Source organism: Bos indicus, chromosome 8, assembly GCF_029378745.1.
Source record: "Bos indicus isolate NIAB-ARS_2022 breed Sahiwal x Tharparkar chromosome 8, NIAB-ARS_B.indTharparkar_mat_pri_1.0, whole genome shotgun sequence".
In the NCBI taxonomy this organism is placed as follows: domain Eukaryota; kingdom Metazoa; phylum Chordata; class Mammalia; order Artiodactyla; family Bovidae; genus Bos; species Bos indicus.
The window spans coordinates 83,874,266-83,901,260 of record NC_091767.1 but is presented as its reverse complement, the minus strand read 5'-3'; the positions used below and the strand labels follow the sequence as shown (position 1 = coordinate 83,901,260).

The 26,995-nt window shown below is 38.3% G+C and overlaps 1 protein-coding gene across 4 annotated transcripts; it reads left to right on the top strand.

Annotated features, from left to right (window-relative positions):
• Positions 1-44: 44 nt before the first annotated feature.
• On the top strand, positions 45-26,498 carry NOL8 (nucleolar protein 8). 4 transcript variants are annotated; one of them, XM_070794298.1, is made up of 17 exons: positions 45-310; positions 1,405-1,612; positions 2,269-2,331; positions 3,953-4,031; positions 5,751-5,886; positions 6,326-6,396; positions 7,548-9,396; positions 10,624-10,737; positions 11,208-11,330; positions 11,613-11,703; positions 15,436-15,574; positions 16,204-16,281; positions 21,249-21,520; positions 23,291-23,417; positions 23,985-24,055; positions 24,794-24,873; positions 25,524-26,498. In XM_070794298.1, exons 2-17 carry the CDS (start codon positions 1,474-1,476, stop codon positions 25,572-25,574), a joined length of 3,483 nt encoding a protein of 1,160 aa, XP_070650399.1. In that variant the 5' UTR covers positions 45-310; positions 1,405-1,473; the 3' UTR covers positions 25,575-26,498. The 4 variants fall into 4 exon arrangements, with proteins under 4 accessions (XP_070650399.1, XP_070650397.1, XP_070650396.1 ...); XM_070794296.1 differs by having other exon boundaries at positions 10,624-10,746; XM_070794295.1 differs by having other exon boundaries at positions 10,624-10,746; positions 11,205-11,330.
• Positions 26,499-26,995: the final 497 nt, after the last annotated feature.

Genomic DNA, 26,995 nt, shown 5'->3' with positions numbered 1-26,995 from the left:
GCTTCTTTGTATTTCTTCCCCTTCCTCATTTCCGCCGACCGTATCCAGGAGATAAGATGATAACCTTCTTCTGTATGAATTAGAGAATTTTTGTTTGGGGTCTTTTGCGGACTTAGAGGCAGGGGACGGGGTCATCGCGATTGCCTGGAAGACTGGAAACGAAATAAAGAACACTGGGAAACTGAGCGTATTAATGGAACCTGAGGAGGCTGGGTTGGAAATCCAGTAGGAAGAAAGAGATAGGGTACTTGTTGGGACACGTGACTAGAATTTAGGCCTGTACGCCGCGCTGGATGTAGAAAAAGAAGTGGTGAGCCCGGGGCTTGGGGCCTGGGATGGGAAGGGGCTAATTGGCCTACCTTCTCCGTGCTTGTGTTCGAGTCTTCTCAGAGAAAGAAGTATGGGGTGGGTAGGTTTGGGACAGAGGAAGCCACCAGGAAGATATAGGCCTTGGCTCACGCCTAGATCTCGACCCATGCTTTGGCATTTTGGCGTTGTTTGGGGGTTCCATGTGTGCGAAGTCTGTCAACTTGGGGGGAGGGGCTTGTTGGGAGCTGAGCAACAGCTGGGCACTAAGCGAGATAGGCATTGTAGGCCTTAAATCCCAGTATCTCTGGAAGAGTTTTCCTGAGTCCCTTCTATTCCAGCAACCTCCCTAGTACATTGTTAGAATTACGGGTTCTGAAATTACATTTGAGTTATAATCTTAGCTTCACCGCTGTTTCTCTAAATGGCATTGGGAAAGTGACTTCACCTCTCCTGCTAATCTGAAAGAAAGGCACCTGCAAACTACTTCGTACAACGCTGGCGCATAGTGTTAAAAAAAAAAAAATTCTGTATTAGTTTTGATATCCATTGCTGTTTTTGTGCCTGAAAACCACTTTGTATGTATTTCTGTTGTTATGTAGTATTGCAATTTCAGCATTTGCTTACTTCTCATTTGACTGTGAGAAACTTGAAGATGGAGAGCTTAAAGAATCTGCCTGCAGTGTGGGAGACCTGGGTTCCATCCCTGGGTTGGGAACATCCCGTAGATGTTAATATGTCCCATCCCATTTCTGTCAGTTTATTAAAGTGAGTGAATAAAGGAGAAACACCTAACAATATGGATTAGTAAAATCAGGGGGAGTAGAGTGTATATTGTGGTCATTTAGAGGGAAAAATGTCCACCTGCACCTGTGTCTGTCTAGCGGTTCTGTTCCAAAATGCGTTCATGAAGAACAAGGATGTAGTGTGTGAACAGAGTCCTCAGGAATAAAATTGGGAACAATACAATAGGAAGGGAAGCACAAATCCAGGCAACCAATTGGCATAGAAGGTTCAGGGAAAGGAGTTGAGGGTTTTTTCGTTTGTTGGTTAGTTGGTTGGAGTTTTATTTTTGTTGTTGTTCTTTGTTTGTTTTAGATTTAAGGGAAAGAACTCTAGGTAGAAGTCTTTTTCCACTAGAACACCCTGAGTGTTTGTCCAGCCTTGATGAAAGCCAACAGAGAAATGAAACGCCTTTTTGTGGGTGGTCTTGGGCAGAATATTTCTGAGGCAGACCTGCAGAATCAGTTCGGCAGATTTGGAGAAGTTTCTGATGTGGAGATCATCACTCGGAAAGATGATCAAGGTAAATTTAGAGTTCTTCATGGGTAGTTAAAGCAAATGTAACTCAAGTCAAATATCACAAAATGAACCCCCAAATATGAATGTTAGCCCTGAACACTGAAAGTGATGTTATTTCATTATGAGAGTATAGTACTAACCCCATCCCAGCACATATGCCCTGGAGGTGTTATGTATGAAATAAAAAAATTCTAAATTCCCAAACATCCCCACTCCCCTTTTTTGTAGGGGGGAGGGAGCATGTGGCTTGCAGAATCTTAGTTCCCTGACCAGGGATTGAATCTGCCCTCTGCAGTGAAAGCCCAAAATCTCACACTGGACCTCCAGGGAATTCCCAAACATCCAATTTCTGAAACAAGTTGCTTTAAATTTTCAGAGCTAAAATTCTAATAATTAGTAAATGTCCTGTTAGAATACCACTAACATATAAACATGAAAAATGTTTCCTTAACTGACTGCTTGACATTTTTCTCGTACATATTTTCTTTTAAAATATTTAGATAATCGTGCTTAAAAATTTGCAATCTTTGTATCCAATGAAAAATAAACAAGGTTTTTCTTTGGAAGAGTAAGTTTCTAAGAGGTCTTTTTTAAATTTAGAAGTCATTTTTACATTATTCTCTGAGAAAGAATTTAATTTTTTTTTTTTTTTTTTTTTAGGAAACCCACAGAAAGTTTTTGCATATATCAACATCAGAGTAACAGAAGCAGACCTGAAGAAATGTAATGAATGTTTTCTATATTATTTACCATTTCATGTCACTATGTAATTTGGAATAACTTTGATTCTAAATCTAAACAGCCACTTTTACGTCATTGAGAGGGACAACCATGATGAATAGAATTCTGATATTCTACAGTTTGAGATTTAGATTCATCCCATAATGCATGACATATGGTAGCACATTACCAACAAGTTTGCTCAAAAGTGGCATTATCAAATATTGTGGACAAAGGACCATGCTTTAGTAGAAACTGTATGTTACCTATATCCCACTGGATATTATGCCATACCCAACTCCTCAGGGTGTTCATTTCTCAGGTAAATAATTCTTATTAATAAATGCTATTAGAAGAGGGCTTTACATTATGCCCTTATAAGATCATATCCTTGAAATTATGAAGTATCTATCAATAAGTTTAAGAAAGCTGAGGACCAGCTGTGGCCTTCAGTGAAGAGTGAGAAGTAATTCATACTGCCACTAATGTAGAAATGCATTCTAATTATTTGGAGACTGAAAAGTCAAAAGACACTGAGTAGGAAACATGCTAATAGAGAAGGAAGGCCATTGGCCTTTTGTAATATCATCCAGTTGGGAAACATATATGACAAGTACATTGCAGTCATAAACACAGTTCTGTTGTGTGACTTAGCTGCTGATGCTGCTGCTAAGTCGCTTCAGTCATGTCCGACTCTGTGCGACCCCAGAGACGGCAGCCCACCAGGCTCCTCCGTCCCTGGGATTCTCCAGGCAAGAACACTGGAGTGGGTTGCCATTTCCTTCTCCAATGCATGAAAGTGAAAGGTGAAAGTGAAGTCGCTCAGGTTGTCTACTTGAAAGTTACACAGTCATGTCTGACTCCTAGCAACCCCATGGACTGCAGTCTACCAGGCTCCTCCGTCCATGGGATTTTCCAGGCAAGAGTACTGGATTCTATTTAAAGTAGAAGACCCAGTTTGTTTACCTGATATATGACCAAGATACAGCTTGGCTCATAATATTACTGTGAATATGAAATTGAATAATACTTCTGTACTTAGCATAGTACCTGTCTCATAGAAATTTCTCTCAGTGATAATTATTAAGGAAGCTGATAGCAGATACTGAGAAAAATCAGCTACTAGGGTACAGTAGTTCAAACACAGTGTAGTTGCTTGTGCTAATATGTTTGCAAGTTATGCAGTAATAATTAGTATGAGGTAGTAAGTAAGAATGAGGAGCTGTAGGATTCCAGTGTCCTCTGATTCTCCCTAAGAAAATTACATAAATATTCTATAGTTTTAGTATGGTAAATAACAGTGATATGTTAAATAAATACCAACCATTTGCCAAGAGATTTCTGACATTATAAACAAATGACAAATTTTGCTTAAAGGTTTGCAGATTTGCCTCATTCAAATCTTCCAGTTACATGAGACAATAGGGAACATAAGAATCTACTAAGTGGTCAAGATAAGAATGGGACCTAAGCTTCCTCTTTCTGTTTTCACTTTCCTTATTCTCTTTCCTCTGTGTGTTTGTGATAAACAAGTTTTCTTTTTTTGGTACTAATTAGTAAAAGCACATGCTGAAATATATTTTTGCATTGCTATGTACTTGGGTACTAATTCTTTGCTTTATAGGTATGTCTGTTTTAAATAAAACAAAATGGAAAGGTGGGACACTGCAAATTCAGCTAGCAAAGGAAAGTTTTTTGCACAGGTAAGGTTTGCTGTATTTGATTTAATCAAACATTAACACACTAATTTCTTAATATTGTAAGTGATTTTATATGTTCACTTAATTGATTTGAAACTATCACACTATTACAGTTTTAACAAATTTATGCATTATAATTAGAGCTATTTGCAGCTTTTCAGACACAAACTTTTATGATGATGTAGATCTTCCCCCTTCTTTGTAATACCTATTTAGTACTATTTTAGAAAATGTCCCATAGTCTAGTTAATCATCCCCGACTCATGGACCTTTAGACCATTTCCACTTCCTCTTGATAACAGATGACCCTTGAAGATAACTTCTATATATGTACAAGGGTCCCTCTGGTGTTTATGTCAACAAAAGGAGTTGCTATGTCATGGAGTTAAGCACACTTAAAATTTTAATAGATGATACCAAATTGCTTATGTTAACTTTAAACTGTTAATGAAAGTATCATACAAAAACTTAAAGATAATAGGGATCCCTGTAAGAGAGGCATAAGATTAATTAAGCTTAAGATTTAAGAACAAGGCAATGTAAAAGCAATTAAAGCATTTTAAGATCCGAAAAGTATCCTTAGGGAGAAAAGATTGTATGCGTTTGGATGCTTTCAAAATGGGAGACATTTTCGGAATGTACAGATGAAGTGACCAAGAGAGTTTTAAGATTGTTCTCAAGCAAAGAAATGCCACAAAGAAAAATAAGGTCTAAATCAAATTTTGTGGAACTAGTCTGGAGACGAAGGTGAGGATTTTGTTCTTCAGCTGTGGGCCTCTGTAAACAGGGTAGTGATGAGACTTTGATTCAGCAGTACTTTTGTGCCTATTATAGGCAAGAACTGGGGCTCCCATCCTGAGCAGGGTGAGCACACAGTGCTGCCGCCTTTGAGTACCTGTGCACGTCTGCCTGTGGAGCATGAATCTTGGAAGTTGAAATGTAAAAGAGCCACAGTTCAGTTCAGTTCAGTTGCTCAATCGTGTCCAACTCTTTGCGACTCCATGAATCGCAGCACGCCAGGCCTTCCTGTCCATCACCACCTCCCGGAGTTCACTCAGACCCATGTCCATTGAGTCAGTGATGCCATCCAGCCAATTCATCCTCTGTCGTTGCCTTCTCCTCCTGCCCCCAATCCCTCCCAGCCTCAGAGTCTTTTCCAATGAGTCAACTCGTCGCATGAGGTGGCCAAAGTACTGGAGTTTCAGCTTCAGCATCATTCCTTCCAAAGAACACCCAGGGCTGATCTCCTTTAGAATGGACTGGTTGGATCTCCTTGCAGTCCAAGGGACTCTCAAGCATCTTCTCCAACACCACAGTTCAAAAGTATCAATTCTTTGGCGCTCAGAAAAGAGCCACACCAGAGGCAAAGAGGCCAGTGAGAATTGGTCAGCACAGTTGACCAGGCCTGAATCAGATAGGGAGTTTGAATTGGAGGATTTAGTTGGCATTCTATTCTGCATTCTCTTCATTATGAGAGTAGTAATATTCAAGATTTAGCAGATGAGAATCTGAAAGAAGAGACCTTTTCCTCATAACAAAGAGAAGGGATTAAGAATAGTTAAAATACCAAAAGTACATAAGTTGAAAGGGAAAAGCTGAGAGACCCCAAATGATACCTATGAAGTTAAACAGCTTTATAGTATGAAAAAACAAGACAGAAGCATGGTTAATAGTGTGATTGGTTATTGTAACTCACTTATTTGTATTTTTTCTTTGATTCAGATTGGCCCAAGAGAGAGAAGAAGCAAAAGTAAAGAAAGGAAAATCAACAACAGGCAACACCAGCTTGTTAGAAAAGATGAAAACGGTGGATTTCCATGTGAAAGCTGTGCCAGGAACAGAAGTACCAGGGCACAAAGTAAGTCACCCCTGGTAGCCTGAGTAGCCTAGGAACCAATTCCTGAGACCAAATGACCATGAACATCATGTTTAAAGCAATTGCTTTTTCTCTCTTGCTTTGAAGCAGTTAACATAAATAGTGCTTTTTGATCTTCCAAGTGCATTTACAGCTTTTGGGAAAGCACAGGTTTCCCGCATTTTAGAAAGAGAAATAAAAACCCACATGGAGGCAAGTCTTCTGAGGGAAATAGAGGTGGTGAGGAGTCCAAACAGGTCCCAAGTTTGCCTTTTTAATGGCTGTTATTTCTGTACCATCTTATGTGATTTATATGGGATCAACAACTGCCTCAATTTTCTTTCTTTCTATACTCTTTTTTCTTAAGTTATATTTATGCAGAATGGTTAATCTTTTCTGTTTGTGACAAGTATAATAAATATATCCTTTTTTTTTCTTTTAGAATTGGGTTGTGAGTAAATTTGGAAGAGTCTTACCTGTCCTTCATCTAAAGAATGAATGTAAACGTAAAATATCCTTAGCAGTTGGCCTTTCAGGGAAATTATTGTTGACTACAGTGATGGATACTGCAGAAGTTAACTTCGTGTCTTCGGAGTTTCACTGCTGCTGTCAGTAAATCTTTAGATGTTTAAGAGTTTTTATGTTCCCAATTTCTCTATAAGGTAAGATCCATTTACCTACATGTATGAAGCGATTAGAGGATGAGAAAATGTAGTGACATTTTATACAAGTAAGTAATACAGATGATGCTTGTTAAGCAAGCACTTTTACTTACTTATTTATATATCATTCCTCTCGTTTGACATGGATTCAGAGCCATTTCCAGAGGAACTAAGGAAGGGCAAGGGAACACAGTGCAGTCATAAAAGTAGGCTTTGGACAGCAGAGAGGAGGATTTGGAAGGACAGTGTAAAGCCAAGAGATAATAAACAGTATTTGACACACTTCACATATAATTAGCCAGGTATTCAGTAATTACTAAGTGAACAAAGGAACTGTTCAGGAGTGAGAGATGAAAGCAACTTATACTTGTCTATTCGTATGTTTTAGGAAATCAGCCAATGCCATTGACATTGACTGGAATCTTTCTGGACAGGGTTAGCAACAAAACAGATCTGATAAGTATTAGCCTTCTAAGAAAGACCTGCAAAAATTCAGAGAGTGAGTGAAATGTGAAGTGGATGTTTGAGCTAAGAGAATCAGGTCTAGGATGAGCCAGCATTGAAAAGACAGGAGTGGTCAAAATGTTGGAGAATCTTTGATTCTCAGGTTTGAGATAACCAACAGAGTGTCTAGTTGTTCCCCCTCTGACTGCCCCTCTATACTCTGCTTTATGATGTTAGCAGTGAATAGATTTCTCAGACATATAGAAAAGTACCTAGAATATAATCTTAAATCAGTTTGTTGTAATATACATATACAACCCAAGTAATTTCTTCTAGTTAATAGTGATGATCGTTGGTTTTCACTCTGGACATGCCATGGACATGTCAGTTCCAAAGACCCTGAGTTACCTAATGAAGTCCTTTTTTGTTTGATTGGAAACTGAGGGTAAAATGAGTCAATGATTTGCTCAAGATTAAACAGGATTCTTTTGCTTAATCAGATTGATAGGTTTTTCTAAAACCTAGTGCCTGTTTTTGTTCCTTGACTGTTGGTGACATCATAAAGTATGATCCCTCAAAATACTGCCACAACTTAAAGAAGATAGGGGAGGATTTCACAAATGCTGTCCCTATATCCAACCTCACCTGGGAACTGGAAGGAGGGAATGATCCTATGAGTAAGAAACGGCGAGGAGAATTCTCTGACTTTCACAGCCCTGCCAAAAAGATAATAAAAGTACAGAAGAATGAGGATTCTACTGCATTTCCTACCATGAGATCAAAACCTAGTGGCATAGTGGAGAGTCCACATTTAATACAACAGCTTGCACAAAAAGCACCTCATAATTCCAGTACTCCTAAATCACCGTATATAACTGATTTTGATCATCAGAAATTTAAAAATGTATTTTTTCAGACTTCTGGTTTAGAAACTACCAAAAAGAGAAATAGCATATCTGATGATGATATTGATTCTGAAGATGAATTAAGGCTAATGATTGCACGAGAGGAAAACTTAGAGAAAACTACATGGTCCTCAAATGACTTTGAAAATGATCCCTTTGAAGTTGTAAGGGATGATTTTAAATCTGATTTTCACAAATTTCATACTTCAACAGGTTTAGGCCTCAAAAACAGTGAAAATAATGTTACGGAAAATGGTTGTGACTCTGATTCAGGAGATACAGATGAAATCATTGCAATGAAAAAAAGTTCTGGTAAGATCGAAAACGGTGTAGATTTTTCACAAGGAGAAAAGTCTATGTACAAGAAGACTTTGAAAAGCAGAAAAAAGTATGATCTTTCTGATGACTGTATTAAAGAACAAAAAAGAAAAAACAAAGTAGAGATAGCCCTCAGTCACAGAGTTAAGCCTCTTAGTTGTAAATCTCTGATTGAGTCCAGTAGCAGTGAAGATGCTGATTCTGTATCAGAATCAACTGAGTGTGAAGGAGATAAGGAGTATAACACCTTGATGGAAAACTGTCTCCGTGTGAATCTGACTTTGGCTGATTTGGAACAGCTGGCTGGGGGTAACCAGGAGGCTCCAAAAGAAAAGACTGAGAGCAGTGGCCAGGAAACCACTGCCAAGTGTGACAGGGCCTCCAAGAGCCGAAGGACTCCAGGTGACCTCCGCAGAGGCCAGCAGTGTATTCATCCTGAGGAAATTGTGGCTTCTCTTTTAGAAGGAAGAGAGAACCCATGTGGAAAACAGAAAACAAAGGAAAATACCTTAAAGCCAAAATTTCAGGCTTTCAAAGGAGTGGGCTGTCTCTATGGAAAGGAATCAGTGAAAAAATCCTTGCAAGAGAGTGTTGCCTCTAATAATATTAATAAAGATCAAATTTCCTTGAAACTTGAGGAACCGAGGAACGTGTCCATGGGAAAATGGTCCCTGTGTGCTAATGGCCTATCAAGTGAACAGACTCCTTTCCAACATGCAAAGGAGGCAAATGACTCAAACCAAATTCAGCCTCAAAAGAGACAGTCTTTTTTGAGCCAGGGTCACAAAGTGGTGTCCCCTAACAATTCAGAAAAGAGAAATAGAAATCCTATTTCTAGTCTGTTGCCACTGAAAGATAAGAAATCTTCAAGTTGTGGTGCTAAGACTCCCAACAGAGGCCTTGATGAAGACTGTTGCCACGGGACTGGAAAGTCAGGAGAGAGCTCTGAAGGGAGGCCTGATCTGTGCAGCTCCAAGACCCCTGAGAAATCACCAGAGGTTTTCTCAAGGAGAGACTCCCAGGGAAGCAAAACTGACTTCCCACTTTCTGTTAATAGTTCATCAGATGTTAACGCTAAAGATAAGCATGCTGAAGATAATCAGAAACGTTTGGCAGCCTTAGAGGCAAGGCAGAAAGCCAAAGAAGTCCAAAAGAAGTTGGTTCACAATGCTCTGGCAAATTTGGTGAGTATATTTTCAGTCTAGGAATTTACCAAGAACTCTCTCCAGGTCTAGTCTCTTTCTTTCCCACAAAGGTAGGCAGGCCCCTTTAGAGCTGAACGTTTGTGTTTTATGTCCTTGTGTCTATATAGTATATCTGGATATTGCTTTAGAAGATATTACTGATACAGTTAAGTGATGTGTACTAATACGTCTCAGTTGTCATATATATCACCTGTCAAGTGAGTCGTGTCTTATGAAGATTTACTATAATGGGACCTTATTCATTTTTTCAAGAATTATTAACTTCCTGCAAAGTTCCAGTCCTTCACAGCAAGTGTTCGATTGTATAGAAAAGATCACTGTCAGGCAGTATTGGCTCACAGTGTGGTGAACAGAAGGTCACAGTTCAGTTCCATGCAATGGGAAACAAGTATGCCTACGTGCCCTGACAGGAAGCAGACCAGTTTGTTGGCATTGCCGGGGAGTGGGTACTTCCCCAGCTGACCTGAATCTAGTGGGAAAGGATCAGTAGAAATTGGTCTGGCAGAGGCAAAAGGTTAGGAAGAGAGAGGAAAGGCATTATAAGATAAGGCAGCAGTTTGTACAAAAGTGAATATTTGCAATAACTGACTAAATAGAGTACAAGGTGGTGACAAGTGAGAGAGATAAGTAGGCTACAGGGCTGGAGTTTATTCTTAAGTGTGGGAAAAAACTGAAGGACTGGAAGTAAGGGAGTAAAAATTAGTTGTGTTGGAACAGGATTTGGCAAACGAGCCCATGTTTTAAAATGAGTCCTGTTTTAAAAGAGCCTCTTGGCTAAGAATGGTTTTTACATTTTTAAAGAGTTAAAAAAAAAAGAATATAGAACTAAAACTATATGTGGCTTGCAAAGCCTAAAATATTTATTCTCTGGCCCTTGACAGAGAAAGTTTGCCAACTTCTGTTTGGGGCAAATGGTTCAGGATGTGGTGAGAACAACAAATCAAATGGGACAAACAAGGGAACAAGGATAGACAGCCTTTGGGAGGTTTTGAGCCAGAACCAAGGCAGTGACTGTGGGAATATATTTTTAAAATAGCAGGAAGGCCCAACTGATGGGACTTGGTGATCAACTGCAAATGGAAAGCGAGAAGTTTCTATCTTGGGATGATGGCAGCATTCACTAGAGAAAAAATAGGGTGGGAAATAGACTTACTTGGGGAAGAAGAGAGGTTGTCTTAAAGGTAATGCTTTTGATGACCACTCTAGGATGGTCATCCAGAGGACAAGCCGACGCACATCATCTTTGGTTCCAATAGTGAAAGCGAAACAGAGGAGACATCCACTCAGGAGCAAAGCCATCCAGGAGAGGAACTGGTAAAAGTAAGAAATGTAAGATGTCCCTATGGGCTTGCCTCTACTTGTGCAGATTCATTTCTGCATATTGCATACCAAAACCTGCCCCCGACTGCTGGGCTCAACATAAAATTTCCTCTGAAAGCCACAATGAAACACAAAACTCCCCAGACCACCACGCATGGATGCTACGGGGGCCTTAAAGATTTTCTCGCACATAAATCTGTCCTCTGCAAAGTGACATCAATATTAGTGAAACCATGCAGAAAATGTTCTTATATATAATAACTACCCCCCTTTCAGGCTGCATTAGGAGCCTCTGGAGACCCAGGGGGCCATGTAAATATCACTGACTCAAGAGTTTCTATTATAACCACCACCCTGTTTCCTGGGATATGCATCTGAGTTGTTTCTTAAGTGTAATGAGGAAAATTGCATAATGAGGGAAATACTGGTTGTCTTGGTTATTAATAAACATTTCTGTCCTTATGTAGCAGGAGTCCATGGGTAGAGCCTCTGGGAAGCTCTTTGACAGCAGCGATGATGAGGAATCTTGTGCCGAAGATGACAATAACAGGTTCAGAATTAAACCTCAGTTTGAGGGCAGAGCTGGACAGAAGGTTAGTGAAGACTGAAAATAAAAAAATTTGCAACATGCTCTTATTTTTTCAACATAGTCCTTAAATCTAGGTTAATGAAGGCAGACCTTGCCCATACTCTTAACATTAAGGTTTTTGAGATTGAGTCCTCCATGGCCCTCTTTGTTTGGTTCATGAGTGGGTGAGGTTATGCAAACATTAATGTAGTAAATTTCACAGCATGGGAAGTATACTTGGAGGGTCTTTTTTATAAGTAATTTCTTGGGAATGCGACTGTCAGTTGTCTTTGTGTTTTGTCTTTAGCTCATGAATTTGCAGTCTCACTTTGGCACTGATGACAGATTTCGCATGGACTCCCGATTTCTAGAAAGTGATAGTGAAGATGATCATGAAGGTAAATGACTCATTGTCCAAACAAACAGTCCTGTTGTTAGAGCTGGCATACCTCAAGAAATCAACTTGTCTAGCATCTTCACTTAACACACAGAGAAATGTTTTATGTAATACCAGAACACCTGATCTGCCTCTTGAGAAATTTGTATGCAGGTCAGGAAGCAACAGTTAGAACTGGACATGGAACAACAGACTGGTTCCAAATAGGAAAAGGAGTTCGTCAAGGCTGTATATTGTCACCCTGTTTATTTAACTTATATGCAGAGTACATCATGAGAAACACTGGACTGGAAGAAACACAAGCTGGAATCAAGATTGCCAGGAGAAATATCAATAACCTCAGATATGCAGATGACACCACCCTTATGGCAGAAAACGAAGAGGAACTAAAAAGCCTCTTGATGAAAGTGAAAGTGGAGAGTGAAAAAGTTGGCTTAAAGCTCAACATTCAGAAAACTAAGATCATGGCATCCGGTCCCACCACTTCATGGGAAATAGATGGGGAAACAGTGGAAACAGTGTCAGACTTTATTTTTCTGGGCTCCAAAATCACTACAGATGGTGACTGCAGCCATGAAATTAAAAGATGCTTACCCCTTGGAAGGAAAGTTATGACCAACCTAGCTAGCATATTCAAAAGCAGAGACATTACTTTGCCAACAAAGGTCTGTCTAGTCAAGGCTATGGTTTTTCCTGCGGTCATGTATGGATGTGAGAGTTGGACTGTGAAGAAGGCTGAGCGCCGAAGAATTGATGCTTTTGAACTGTGGTGTTGGAGAAGACTCTTGCGAGTCCCTTGGACTGCAAGGAGATCCAACCAGTCCATTCTGAAGGAGATCAGCCCTGGGATTTCTTTGGAAGGAATGGTGCTAAAGCTGAAACTCCAGTACTTTGGCCATCTCATGCGAAGAGTTGACTCATTGGAAAAGATTCTGATGCTGGGAGGGATTGGGGGCAGGAGGAGAAGGGGATGACAGAGGATGAGATGGCTGGATGGCATCACTGACTTGATGGACGTGAGTCTGAGTGAACTCCGGGAGTTGGTGATGGACAGGGAGGCCTGGCGTGCTGCGACTCATGGGGTCGCAAAGAGTCGGACATGACTGAGCGACTGATCTGATCTGAACACATATAGTGTTACGTGTACATGGTGTGTTACATGTACATGTAACACTTGTACATATTAATTTATTTATAAAATTTTAATTTCCTGAAGCTGCCAGAAAAGATAGGAATAAGTAGCATCTGCCAAAGGTACCATCTTCCCTCATCCTGGTGTTATAAGTCAAGGACCCTACCTGGCAGTAGGTCAACAGGTCCTCGTGAGGTTGTGTAAGACAGATACATCCCACTTGGTTTACTTAAAGAAAGTGTTCATGCTTGGTGCAGATTTTTCAAAGCAATGTACCACTGAATATCACTCTACTTAAATTCATTCTTATTTGAATATATTTAACAGCATTGATGCTATCGGAAGCATCGGCAATGGTTCCAAACTTTCTTTACAAGATCTTCTGCTCTTATCCTTTGCAAAAGACCTCACCTCCTACTTGACCAAGATGATGGTCACTTCAGGTAGCTCCCTGCTTTCCTTTCCAATCTCAGAACTACTCTGTCCTTTCTTTTTTCTTCTTTCTTGAGTTTATCTAATCTGTATCTTGATCTTCTCCATTTATACCTCCTGTTCCCTCCTTTCTCATTTGCATCTTCACACTTAACTTTCTTCTATCTCTTCGCTCTTTCTGCAGACATAATTTGGTCTCATAGGTTCAAAAAGCCATTCTTCAACCCTGCCAGTTTTTAAGTTGCCATTCCCTTTTTTTTTTTTTTTCCAGTTCTAAGCCTGAAATGAAAAAATAAATTTCATCTAATTTAGAAGCAGTTGATTTTATTGAAAGTACAATCTCTGGATATGATACTTTCAATTCTTTGAAGTGATTATTCTGTATATTATACATTTCTGAAAACAAGTATTCCGAGAGTAAATTCTCCAGGATCCATACCAACTTATTGTTTCAGAACTTTTCACTCAGAATTCCATGTTGATAACATAGGAATGGATAGAACCTTGGGATTAGTCAAGAAGCTATAGATGTTGCTTTCTAACTCCTGCCACTTTTGTCTGTCTCATATTTACAACTCTTTAGCGTGCGTTCCCTCAAAGCTGTGAATAACTGGTTTACCAGATGCAGTGGCGTCTTCTCAAGCTTCATCCTTCAACCTGCTTATAGCATTTGTTACTGTTGATCATCATCCTTGAAATATTCTCTTCCCTTTGCTTCTATTGCACTATAACTTCCTTGTTTTCTTCATAATTCTTGGTTCTTAAATTTTCCCTTTGCTTTGAGATATAGGCTCTTCCCAAGGTTCTATAGTCCATGTGGCTTTAGCCTTCATTTTTACATGAATATTTTCCAAATCTGGGTCATCTTTGCTCCTGGCTGTTCTGCTTTTCAACTTTAGATACACCTGTGAGAAATATCCACCAGGCATTGAGGAAAGAATAATTGGGAGCTCAGCAGAATAGTCATGAGCAAAGATTACCTACATTTGGAAAATATTCATGTATAAAAAAAGGCTAAAGCCAGAGGATCTTACAGAACCTTAGGAAGAGCCTGTATCAGAGGTTCCTTGGGAATGTTTGAGACTGAGCTTTTTGTGTGTTGCACAAAGACCGTCCTGCAGATAAGCAGCCTACCAATACACTGAGCCCTTTCTAACATTCTGTTCTACTTCCTAATTGGCAATATTAGGATAAAATTAAAATTGCCACTTTTTGAAGTCAGAAATCATTGAATGTGAGCAGTTTCATGTGGTTTAGCCTAATGCAATGTAAACTCTTTGCAGTTTCTTATTTCAGTTACGTGTTCATTTTGTTTCCTAGCGTGCTCTCTTCCTTCCTCAGGGAACTACTTTGTCTTTCCTACCTTAGACTGTACCTGGTTTGTAAAACATTTCTTAATCCAACTGAACATAATCCCTACCTTTTTTGAACCCTTAGACACTTTTGGGCCATCTCTATAGAAAACTTATGCAAATCAGTGTTTTATTCTGTTAATTTCTGTTATTTAGTTGTTTATATTCTACAGTAATTTGAAAAGGTCTTTAAGGCTCAGACTTCTTTTATGTTTTCTCTTATAATCCAAACTGGCTGTTAAATGTTTAACTTTGTTCCCTGATGTTTGTCTGTTTTTAGTAAATAAGAAAGCCAGCTTATAGGATTCCACAATGCCCTGTGGGTAGGCTCTATTCCTGTGATATTTATTACTGAGTTTAAAAGCTAAAGTAACTGCTAACATATCATGTTAATAGTCAGTACAATTACCACCTTTCTGTCTTTCACTTTTAGATTTACATGTAATTTAGATTAATTTCTAGATTGTTGCCAAAAATCAAAGAATCTTTATTCACTTTAGGTTTTTAATTACTATCTTGCTCTATTACATTTGTCAATCTTTACCTTAAAAACTTAGACTTGCCACTGAAAGCCATTAATTTCGTATTTCATTTTTATAAGTAGAAATGGGAATTTTGTTTGCTGATCATGCAATTTCTGGATTCACTGTGACATCAGAGGCTTAGGGACAGAGAGGTTAGCAAAACAAGGTTTAACTTTTGTTCTTCCTGTCTTAATGTGCTTTGCACATGTTTAAGTGCTTGATAAGTATTTGATTATTGAGATTTCTCAAGTTAGGTTTGCCAAAAGATTACTAATTATCCTCTTCCCTCAAAGAAATAAATGAAAAGAAAACTCCTGAGGAGGAAGAGCTTGCTGCAGAAAAATTGAAAGCCCTGAATGTTGTGCAGAGTGTTTTGCAGATCAGCTTAAGCAATTCTACAAGCAAAGGATCAGTAGCTGCTAAGAAATTTAAGTATGTCTTATGTTTCATCTCACTCTTCTCTCTTCCTTTGCCACAAAATTAGGCCATTTTCAACTTCTTGTGGAGATCAGTTAACAATATGTATCATACTCTTAATATTATACTTAACTAGTGATTCACTTCAAGAAACTAATCTAAAATTTTTTCTGTATTTATTACTACTGAAAAAATGGACAACTGTTTAAATATTAATAAATGTTAACAGTTTATTATAGAAAATATATAATTTAGGAAGACTAGTGTAATGAAACCCCTGTGTACATCACCCAACTTCTCCAATCACTAACATGTGACCAGTTTTCTCTTCTATACTTTTACTCACTCCCCACTACTGTCACCACTGAAATATTTTATACAAATCCCAATAGTATATCATTTTATCTATATATATTTTCCTGTTTTAAAATAATATTTAAAAAATTTTCAAAGATCCTCTCAGAACTGGGTAATTTAAAATATAATTGCTTCTAAGGAGCTCCTGCTACACTTATTTGATATTTATGCCTTTGTCTTGCTCAAAAGTGGAATTGTCCTGGTTTTGCATTATGTTTTGCTATTAGTTTTTTGGATTTATACTCTGATTTGTCCCTTCAAACTTATCACTCTCCTTTTTTAAATAGGGACATCATACATTATGATCCAACAAGGGATGACCATGCAACTTACGAAAGAAAGCAGGATGATAAACCAAAAGAAAGGTAAACTGCTACAGTTACTAGTAAGGTACCTGTGTTAATCTTCTAGATTTGGCAATTGTTTTCATATCTGTGTAAGATGCTACTATGAGGGGAAACTAGGTGAAAGTTATTCCTAGTTTTTCTGTAAATCTGTTTCTAGTTTTTCTGTAAATCTAAAATTATTACAAAATTAAAAGATTCTTTTAAAAAGAATCACATTCAGACCATGCAAGCCTCCTCATTGTGGAATGTCTCTGTACCTACCCATCAAATCTAGTGGTGTTTTTGTTCCTTTAATTGTCTTAAAGTATTTGGGTCTCCTGTGAATCTTTCTGGGGTTCACTTCATTAGACAAAAGCCAAAATTCAGTGTAAGATAAACTTTTTTTCCACCATGGTGTTCTGCCGGGACTGCTGAGAAATAATACCTTTAAACTCATAAGAAGCCCTCTTGTTTGAACAGTTGGAGTTTCTGAGCTATATCTAGGCTCTCAACAAAGGATTTTGCTTTATATTAATAATTAGCCTGGTGTACAAATTTTTCTCTTCAGAGTACAATAGTAAATATATTAGGCTTTGCAGGCCAGATGGTGTCTCTTGCAGTGACTCTTCTCTGTCCTTATAACAGAAACAGAGCCATACATAATACATAAAATGAATAAGGTAGGCTGTGTTCTAATGAAACTATTAGTAGGACACTGAAATTTGCATTTCACGCAATTTGTACATATTATGAAGCCATCTTTTTATATAGTTTTTACCAGTCACTTCAAACTACAAAAATTATTCTTAACTTGCAATCTGTACATAAATAAGCAGTGGCTTGGATCTCATCCATGGGTTTACTTTGCCAAAACCTGCTTTACACTATATTTTCCTGAAAAAATAGATTTGTTCTTGGTTAGAAGATATTTCTTAAATTTTATGTTACTTGCCTTCTAGAGAATAGGAGTCTTCAAAGTCATGAGGTCCTAGCGCCTTATTAAAAAAGACTTCTTTCTTTAGTTTCACTATCTCTGCTTATATGTTACTGTAAGCAGCAAGAAGAAATCAGAAAATGCCTTCAACACCTTCCTAGACATCTCCATTGCTAGATCACCCATTCATTAGGTGCATTTTCTACTTACCAGTTAATAAAGGCGACAGTGTTGCTAAGCCTCCTGCCACTATATAACAATGATCTCCTTTCCCCCATTTTCCAATAGCGTTTACTTCACTTTTCTGCAAGGCCTTACCTGAAGCCTCAATTGGCATGTAGTTTCTACTAACCGTTTCTTCAGGGAGTTTTCATGCTTTTGCTAACACCCTCCTCGCTGACCTTCCAACTTCTGCTCATTGTGTGGGCTATGAAGTCATTCCTACATTTTGGGCTTTTATAGCAGTACCCCACTTCTAGGTACCAAAATATGTATCAGTTAGATATTGCTATGTAAAAAATGGCCCCCAAAACGAAGAGCTTGAAACTAAAAATTTATTAGGTCCCAATTTCTGTGGGTCAGGAATTTGGGAGCACTTCACCAGGTAGTGCTGGTTTGGGCTCTCAAGAGGTTGTAGTCAAGATGTCACCTGGGACTATAGTCTCTGAAAGTTTGCAATCTGCTTGCAAGATGGTTCACACACTTGACTGCTGGCAGGGGCCTCAGTTCCTTGCTTTGCTGACCTCTCCTTTTGGGTGTTTGGGTGGCCTCAGAACATGGTATCTGATTTCTCCCAAAGCCGGTGATTAGGGAAGGGGAGAGAGCAAGGAGAAAGCCACAGTGCACTCTATAGCCCTAGTTTCAGTAGTTGAACCCAACCACATCTGCCTTATTCTGTTCCTTAGAAGAGGTCATTAAGAACAGCCCACACTGAAAGGGGTGGAGGAATTAACTTCCACTTCTTGAAGTATCAGAGGACATTTGGACCACCTTTAAAACCACTACCTTAAAAAAAAAAAAAAAACCACTACCTTGTGTTTCATTGATCATGGAGCTCAGTTTCGTAGGAGGCATATTTGACTTATAGCCTATGGTTTATTTAATGAAGTATTAAAAGTTTGTCTGTATAAGATAGTCTCCACCAGTAAGATGATCATTTAGGACATTATTATTTTAGGTAAAACAGAATATTTGGCCTAATAAATAAAATAGACTCTAATAGAAAAAAAGGATGTTCAGTTCAGTTGCTCAGTCGTGTCCGACTCTTTGCGACCTCATAACTTGCAGCATGCCAGGCCTCCATGTCCATCACCAACTCCTGGAGTTTACCCAAACTCACGTCCATTGAGTCGGTGATGCTGTCCAACCATCTCATCCTCTGTCGTCCCCTTCTCCTCCTGCCCCCAATCCCTCCCAGCATCAGAGTCTTTTCCAATGAGTCAACTCTTCCCATGAGGTGGCCAAAGTATTGGAGTCTCAGCTTTAGCATCAGTCCTTCCAAAGAACACCCAGGACTAATCTCCTTAAGGATGGACTGGTTGGATGTCCTTGCAATCCAAGGGACTCTCAAGAGTCTTCTCCAACACCACAGTTCAAAAGCATCAATTCTTCAGCGCTCAGCTTTCTTCACAGTCCAACTCTCACATCCATACATGACCACTGGAAAAACCATAGCCTCAACTAGACGGAACTTTGTTGACAAAGTAATGTCTCTGCTTTTGAATATGCTATCTAGGTTGGTCATAACTTTCCTTCCAAGGAGTAAGCGTCTTTTAATTTCATAGCTGCAATCACCATCTGCAGTGATTTTAGAACCCAAAAGAATAAAGTCTGACCCTGTTTCCACTGTTTCCCCATTTATTTCCCATGAAGTGATGGGACCAGATGCCATGATCTTCATTTTCTGAATGTTGAGCTTTAAGCCAACTTTTTCACTCTCCTCTTTCACTTTCATCAAGAGGCTTTTTAGTTCCTCTTCACTTTCGCCATAAGGATGGTGTCATCTGCATATCTGAGGTTATTGATATTTCTCCCAGCAATCTTGATTCCAGCTTGTGCTTCTTCCAGCCCAGCATTTCTCATGATATACTCTGCATATAAGTTAAATAAGCAGGGTGACAATATACAGCTTTGACATACTCCTTTTCCTATTTGGAACCAGTCTGTTGTTCCATGTCCAGTTCTAACTGTTGCTTCCTGACCTGCATACAAATTTCTCAAGAGGCAGATCAGGTGGTCTGGTATTCCCATCTCTTTCAGAATTTTCCACAGTTTATTGTGATCCACACAGTCAAAGGCTTTGGCATAGTCAGTAAAGTAGAAATAGATGTTTTTCTGGAACTCTCTTGCTTTTTCCATGATCCAGCAGATGTTGGCAATTTGATCTCTGGTTCCTCTGCCTTTTCTAAATCCAGCTTCAACATCTGGAAGTTCACAGTTCACGTATTGCTGAAGCCTGGCTTGGAGAATTTAGAGCATTACTTTACTAGCGTGTGAGATGAGTGCAACTGAGTGGTAGTTTGAGCATTCTTTGGCATTGCCTTTCTTTGGAATTGGAATGAAAACTGACCTTTTCCAGTCCTGTGGCCACTGCTGAGTTTTCAAAATTTGCTGGCATATTGAGTGCAGCACTTTCACAGCATCACCTTCCAGGATTTGAAATAGCTCAACTGGAATTCCATCACCTCCACTAGCTTTATTCATAGTGATGCTTCCTAAGGCCCACTTGACTTCACATTCCAGGATGTCTGGCTCTAGGTGAGTGATCACACCATCGTGATTATCTTGGTCGTGAAGATCTTTTTTGTACAATTCTTCTGTGTATTCTTGCACCTCTTCTGCTTCTGTTAGGTCCATACCATTTCTGTCCTTTATCGAGCCCATCTTTGCATGAAATGTTCCCTTGGTATCTCTAATTTTCTTGAAGAGATCTCTAGTCTTTCCCATTCTGTTGTTTTCCTCTATTTCTTTGCATTGATTGCTGAGGAAGTCTTTCTTATCTCTCCTTGCTATTCTTTGGAACTCTGCATTCAGATGCTTGTATCTTTCCTTTTCTCCTTTGCTTTTCACTTCTCTTCTTTTCACAGCTATTTGTAAGGCCTCCCCAGACAGCCATTTTGCTTTTTTGCATTTCTTTTCCATAGGGATGGTCTTGATCCCTATCTCCTGTACAATGTCACGAACCTCCATCCATAGTTCATCAGGCACTCTGTCTATCAGATCTAGTCCCTTAAATCTATTTCTCACTTCCACTGTATAATCATAACAGACTTGATTTAGATCATACCTGAATGGCTTCGTGGTTTTCTGTACTTTCTTCAATTTAAGTCTGAATTTGGCAATAAGGAGTTCATGATCTGAGCCACAGTCAGCTCCCGGTCTTGTTTTTGCTGACTGTATAGAGCTTCTCCATTTTTGGCTGCAAAGAATATAATCAATCTGATTTTGGTGTTGACCATCTGGTGATGTCCATGTGTAGAGTCTTCTCTTGTGTTGTTGGAAGAGGAATCTCTTACTATCTAAAAACTCAGTATTGGAGACTGCTGTGTAACTCTGGTTAAAACCAAAAACAAAAACATATTCCTAAATATAGAGCAGGTTTGATGGAAACAGAAAAATTTCATCCCAGACATACTTATAATGCATTTCTACAACAGAATTATGACTAAATCCTTTAATGCCAGTATCATAAAACTCACCATTTTACAATTTGATAGAGTCTTAAAAGTCATGTGGTTTAACCTGGTTCATTTTGTAAATGAGGATACTGAGGGCCATTGCAGTTAAGTAATTGTCTTACTCATAGCTGATATCTTAGGTGTAATTTCTGAAGTGTAGTTCAGAGGATAAAAGAGAGGACAATATGATTCATGTTTAATACTTGGAGCTGTTTGAAATAATTTTGGCTATTAAAAGCTTTTTGGTTAAGATTCTGTCCTTATGAGTTGTATATGTGGATCCTCTTGGTGGTTGAAACAATGGGACTAATGTTATCCAAGGTATTTTTATTTCCTGATTTCTGGAATTTTTCCAAACATTGACTTTTTTGTGATCTTTATATATGTCAATGCAGTAAAGCAAAACGAAAGAAGAAAAGGGAGGAAGCTGAGAAACTACCTGAGGTGTCTAAAGAAATGTATTATAACATTGCTACGGATTTGAAACAAATATTCCAAAGTGTAAAAGATACTAGTGAAAAGGAAGATAACACACCTTGGAATGAGGACTCTGATGGAGAGAAAGCTGAGGTAGTCCAGGACACTCCAGCTCTGATGACTCGCAGTGAGCAAACCGGCGGATTCACATTTTCCTTTTTTGAGTCTGATGCCAAAGATGAAAAAGAAGGTATATTTTTGTTTGTTTTTACTTTTTCATTTCATGCAGTTTGAATTTAATTGAGTCTACTGTAAGTATGATGATTTAACATTAGCTGAAGGCAGTATTCTCTTCTTTATCTAGATAAACAGTATTTCAGTCAGCATTACATAACCATAAATGTAACGTGCCTAGAGCTGTGTTCAACACAGTAAGAAATTGTTCTTGAATTTGGAAGCAAACTTATAGATAGCTGCCATATGAAGGCAAGCCAGAGAAATATGCAACATTCCTTCTTCTGTTGAGTAGAAATAGTCATATATTTAAATATGTTTAAGAAGTCATATATTTAAATAGCTTTACATCTTTGATGCAGTTGGAGAAGCCATAACTTCAGGAAAGCCAGTGTTATTTGTTAGGAGAAGAAATATGTAACCCTGGCTCTAAACAAATATGCTGTGTCATCAATATACCAGCTGTTTCAAACTGTATCCTTGGAGATTTGCCAGAACCTAGAGAAAAGTATCGAAGACAATGGCACCCCACTCCAGTACTCTTGCCTGGAAAATCCCATGGACAGAGGAGCCTGGTGGGCTGCAGTCCATGGGGTTGCTAAGAGTCCAACACAACTGAGCGACTTCACTTTCACTTTTCACTTTCATGTGTTGGAGAAGGAAATGGCAACCCACTCCAGTGTTCTTGCCTGGAGAATCCCAGGGATGGAGAAGCCTGGTGGGCTGCCATCTAGGGGTTGCACAGAGTTGGACACGATTGAAGTGACTTAGCAGCAGAGAAAAGTATAGCACTGGTATATACAATTTTCCATTCTACTTCAGGAGGTTTACCTCTGAAGTCCTACGTGTCTAAAAGTTTGAAACAAATATTCCTTAGGAAGTTGCTTCTCACCTTAAGATGTAAGTGTAGTTTTTCTGAAAGTTCACTGTAAAAGCAAGGTATACCTATACAGAATACACCTAACAATAAGTTCTACTTGAAAGATCAGCAGTTAAAATAGCATCCTTGTGTTTAGCAGATAGGTATTAGATTCCAGCTTTGTGGTGCTACAAAAGGAGGTACAACAATCAAGTAGTTTTTCCAAAATTGTCCTAAATAAGATACAATATATCATTGCTCTGCTTATTTCATTCTCTTGCCTATGCTGTCCATTTGAGTACCAAGGTCAGTCCTAAACTGTTGAACAGAGTTGGTATGATATAGATGTTTTAATTTTTCTAACTTTGAGAGCCAAGTGTGAGAAATTGGCCTTGAAATGATTGCTAAGATACCCGAGCAACCTGGGAGATGTGTTTTATGTGCTTTGGCAATTATGAGGACTTGTGAGGTGATCATCCACAGCTTTTAGCAGCAGCTTTTTCAGCAGTTTTAGAAGGAAATTTGGGAAATTGAAAACGTAAAGATATGTTCCTTTTCTCCTTTATGAATAAGCAGGAAGGCAAACGGGTTTCACTGCATCGTTAGACTGCTCAATGCTAGCACAGGTGTCACACTTATTTTGATCTTTCTTGTAAATTGTGTTGCTCATTTATAAACCTTCAGCTTTTATATCTTTTGATAGTATTACTGCATTCCTTATGAGATCACTGTAGCAATGCCAAAAAATAAAAGTTTCTCTCAATATTTGAAAATCAAAAAGATACTACTACACATTTTGAATTAATGATTACGATATTCAAAATGTAGAAATATGTATGCATGGTGAAAGTAAACAAGTGAATGTGTCCATAAATACTTGGGCTTTAGGTCACAGTTGTGTCATCTTTCATTGTCTTGATGACATAGAGACCTATAGAGTTGAAGCAGTAAAACCTGGGAAGGTCGCCTGGCAGGGAGACCCTCGTTTCCAAGACAGCAGTTCAGAAGAGGAAGATGTTACTGAAGAAACAGATGACAAAAAGCAGAGCCCTGAGTAAGTAATGTGCTTCTGTCCAGATATATTTCATAATTTATAAAATCTGAGTTGGACATGCTTTAGAGATATTATAGAAGTATCTTAAGTTTAGCTTTTCAAGACAGTTTTCTTTTTTCTTTTTTTTTTGCTCCTTTAGAGAGTTCTGTAGTCTTTTTGTCATTGGGAGCGTGTTTCTTTTCCTTGAGATTTGGATAGCACTGGGTGGGGGATATGCTGCACATAGGGAAGAAAGCCTGCCACTGAAGTCCCTGGTCTGGAAGAGGATGCTTCATCTAGTTGGCTGCTACCTCATAGGAAACACTGGCAAAATGGGTAGCAGTGGTTGGGTGAGAGTTTTAACAATCAGCATGGGGAAGATAGAGCTTGTACTTAAATCTTTGTTACCAAAGTTACAGGTAGAAGCAAAGAATGTTGAATAGAGAAAGGGTGGTATTACTTTGACTCAGGGCAAAAATGAGCAAGACACAAAGCACAGATATTTAAGGCATAGTTCATTTATATTTACAATGTGAACATTTCTTAAATGTTGAAATTAAGTGGCCAATTCTGTCTTTCTCACTTCAGAGAAGTACCATTACCTGAGAAAGAGACTACTAGATTTTTCTTTTTCTCTAAGAATGATGAGAGACTTCATGGTAAGTCAGTTTTTTTATTAAATGGCATATATAGTACATCTCTATTTATACATAGTGTATTCTGATATATTAATACTAACATGCATCCAAGTAAGAACTGATTGGGAAAAATTCTGATTCTTTGCAGTGTGATATGCTTTAGCCCCCTCTTGTTAGACAGAAGCTTGTTGACTTATAAAGCTCTGGAAAACTGAAAGCTCCCATTCATCACCTCAGCTTACTCGCTATCCTCAGCAAGGGCTTGTCTTGTTCCAGGGGCTTGCTGAGATGCTAGAAATACAAAATTCGCAAGTTTTTAGTACCCTAAAAAGTTCACATGAAGTATACTCAATATCTTGTAATAAACTGTAATGGGAGAGAACCTGAAAAGAATGTATGCGTGTAACTGAATCACTTTGCTGTATACTTGAAACTAACACAACATTGTGAATTAACTATACTTCAGTAAAACAAAAATAGAAAAAAAAGTTCACATGAAAATGCTGAGGCTGTTGAACTCATATCTGAAGCCTAACACAAACAGAAACTAAGTTACATCACAGTAAATGGTTTATAAACAGTAAAAATCCTAGCAATTCTACATTTTCATTTTCTAAAAGAATAAAATATTTTTGAAAATTAGCATAAACTGCGGGTGGGGAATCATGTTAACTTGAAGACCTTGATAATGCCAGCACTAAAATATTGTCTGTTTTAATATTACTGTGCTGCCTTGCCTTTCTTTGTTTTTCCTTCTAGGTTCTGACTTATTTTGGAGAGGAGTGGGAAGTAATATTAGCAGGAATTCTTGGGAGATCAGAACAAACAATTTGCGAATGGTGAGTATCGCCATGTTAATTGTCTCCTGAAATAGATATGATGTTACCTTTGTGTTAATATTTTCCTGGTGTAGGAATATAGGAAGGCATGAAACTTGAGAAAACTGAAAACATGATTTAAATGCTCACAATTAATAGTGCTGGAAGGGAAGTTTTAATTGTTTAACTCAATCCACCCATGTGCAGAAAGGAGACTAAAGAGTGGCTCCATTGAGTGACTGATCTGAGTTCTCATCATGCTTATTAAGTAACAGGAAATGATGAAATTTTTGAAAGACTGAATTACAGTTTCCATTGTAAGCACTTAAAGCCAAAAGTCTGAACATTCCACATACATGTGAGCACTTCCAAAATGATTTCTACGACCCAGTCACTGAATAATCTAAATTTTACTTTATGTAGTTACTGAACACTGTGAAAGTTATTTTATTTTTAACAAAGACTTTCTTTTTAATTTAATGGCTTCATGAATTTCCAATAACTTATTGGAAAATGGAGGAAGTATAAGAAAGAATATAAATAACATGAGGGAATTATTGGAGACTTTGACTGAAGAGTCTACTCTCAAAATAACAATATGCACACTCTGTCTTATTTATGAACCTGCCATGCCACACTTAACGAGGGCTTTTGATTTTATGTTTTTCTAGGACTGTCGGAAGAAACATAAAGATGCCAAAAGGAGATTGAAGCTAAAATAATAAATGTCATCATTAGTTTTGATACTGAATGTAAAGAAGTCTTACCATGGATATTGGAGTGATCTAGAAAATGAGTTTAGATGGCAAAGAATTCAGAGTGAAGGCATATTCTAAATCTTATCTGGTGGATATCATTCTGATTGCTTTCTTTTTCTGTACATTTCCTATTTGTTCTTACCAAATTACTTCAAACAACCTGAACATTTGTTTTAATGAAGCAAAACAACCTGAACATTTGTTTTAATGAAGCATAAGATAGTCCCTCAAAATACTTTGTATATATTTGCCCTCCATTTTCAATAACTAATGGACATTTCTTGCCATGAGGTTTTAAAATATATGCATCAGAGCACTTACATTTTTCAAGTTATGTTTCATGTAAATTATACTTGAAATATTTCTGATTGTACTAAATATACCTTACCTCCATTTTGTGGTTTTTTTCTAAGAGGTTGAATACAAGTTAACCTTGAGTTCTGTATTTGTGTCCTGTTGAATAAGCTAACTGAAATGCAGGACATTTCAGACCCAACTTTCATGGGAGAGTTCTGTGAGGACCAGAAAAGAATGCTAAATGCAGAGTTTTCCTTTCCTCAGCCTCCAGGAATTGATGGAGGCAGACTCGTCAATCCCAAATTCTAGTTAGATTAGAAGTTTTTGAAAAATTGAAGTGCCTGACAGATGACATAGTCACAGTTAGGAGTCAGTGCCCTGGGTCCAGATAAGGAAACAGATTTAATACCTCATTAAATTAACGTGGCTAGGATTCACTATAGATAAGCCTCTATCAAACTGGGCTCTGTACAAAATTATGCTTTATATAATAAAGTCCCAGGGGATTATCATTGAACCATAGTGGGTGTATCTGAAATTACATATTTATTGATTTACATCTTGATCAAATATAAACTCTGTGAAGGCTGAGATATCACCTGGTTTGTTAACTGTTATGTCGGTACTACCTAGAACTATGTCTGGCTTTAACTGGGTGCTCAGTAAACAGAGTCGGAGGAGCTAAGTAACTGAAGAGTCATTCAGAATTCCTGTTTCCAAGGCTTCAGACTTCATGAAAAATGGCACCCACCCCTCAGCAGGACAAATAACTCCACCTTTTCTTGATGTTGACTATATTTGTACCATCTTACCTATTGCTGCATAACAAGTCATCCTATTAACACTCGTTCACTTTGCTCACAGATAAGCAACTTTTTCAGGACTTTGGGGACTGCTCATCTCTACTCCATGTATGTCACGGGAGTGGCCCAGCTGGCACTAAAGGATCCACTTCTAAAATGGCCTGTTCACTCAGTGCCTGTCCATTAGTTTCCTCACAGCATAGCAACATAACTTTCAGTTTCATAGCAATCAATTTTCTTCCTGTTCCTATTTTAGGAGCAGGAAGCAGATGTCTTCAGTCCTAA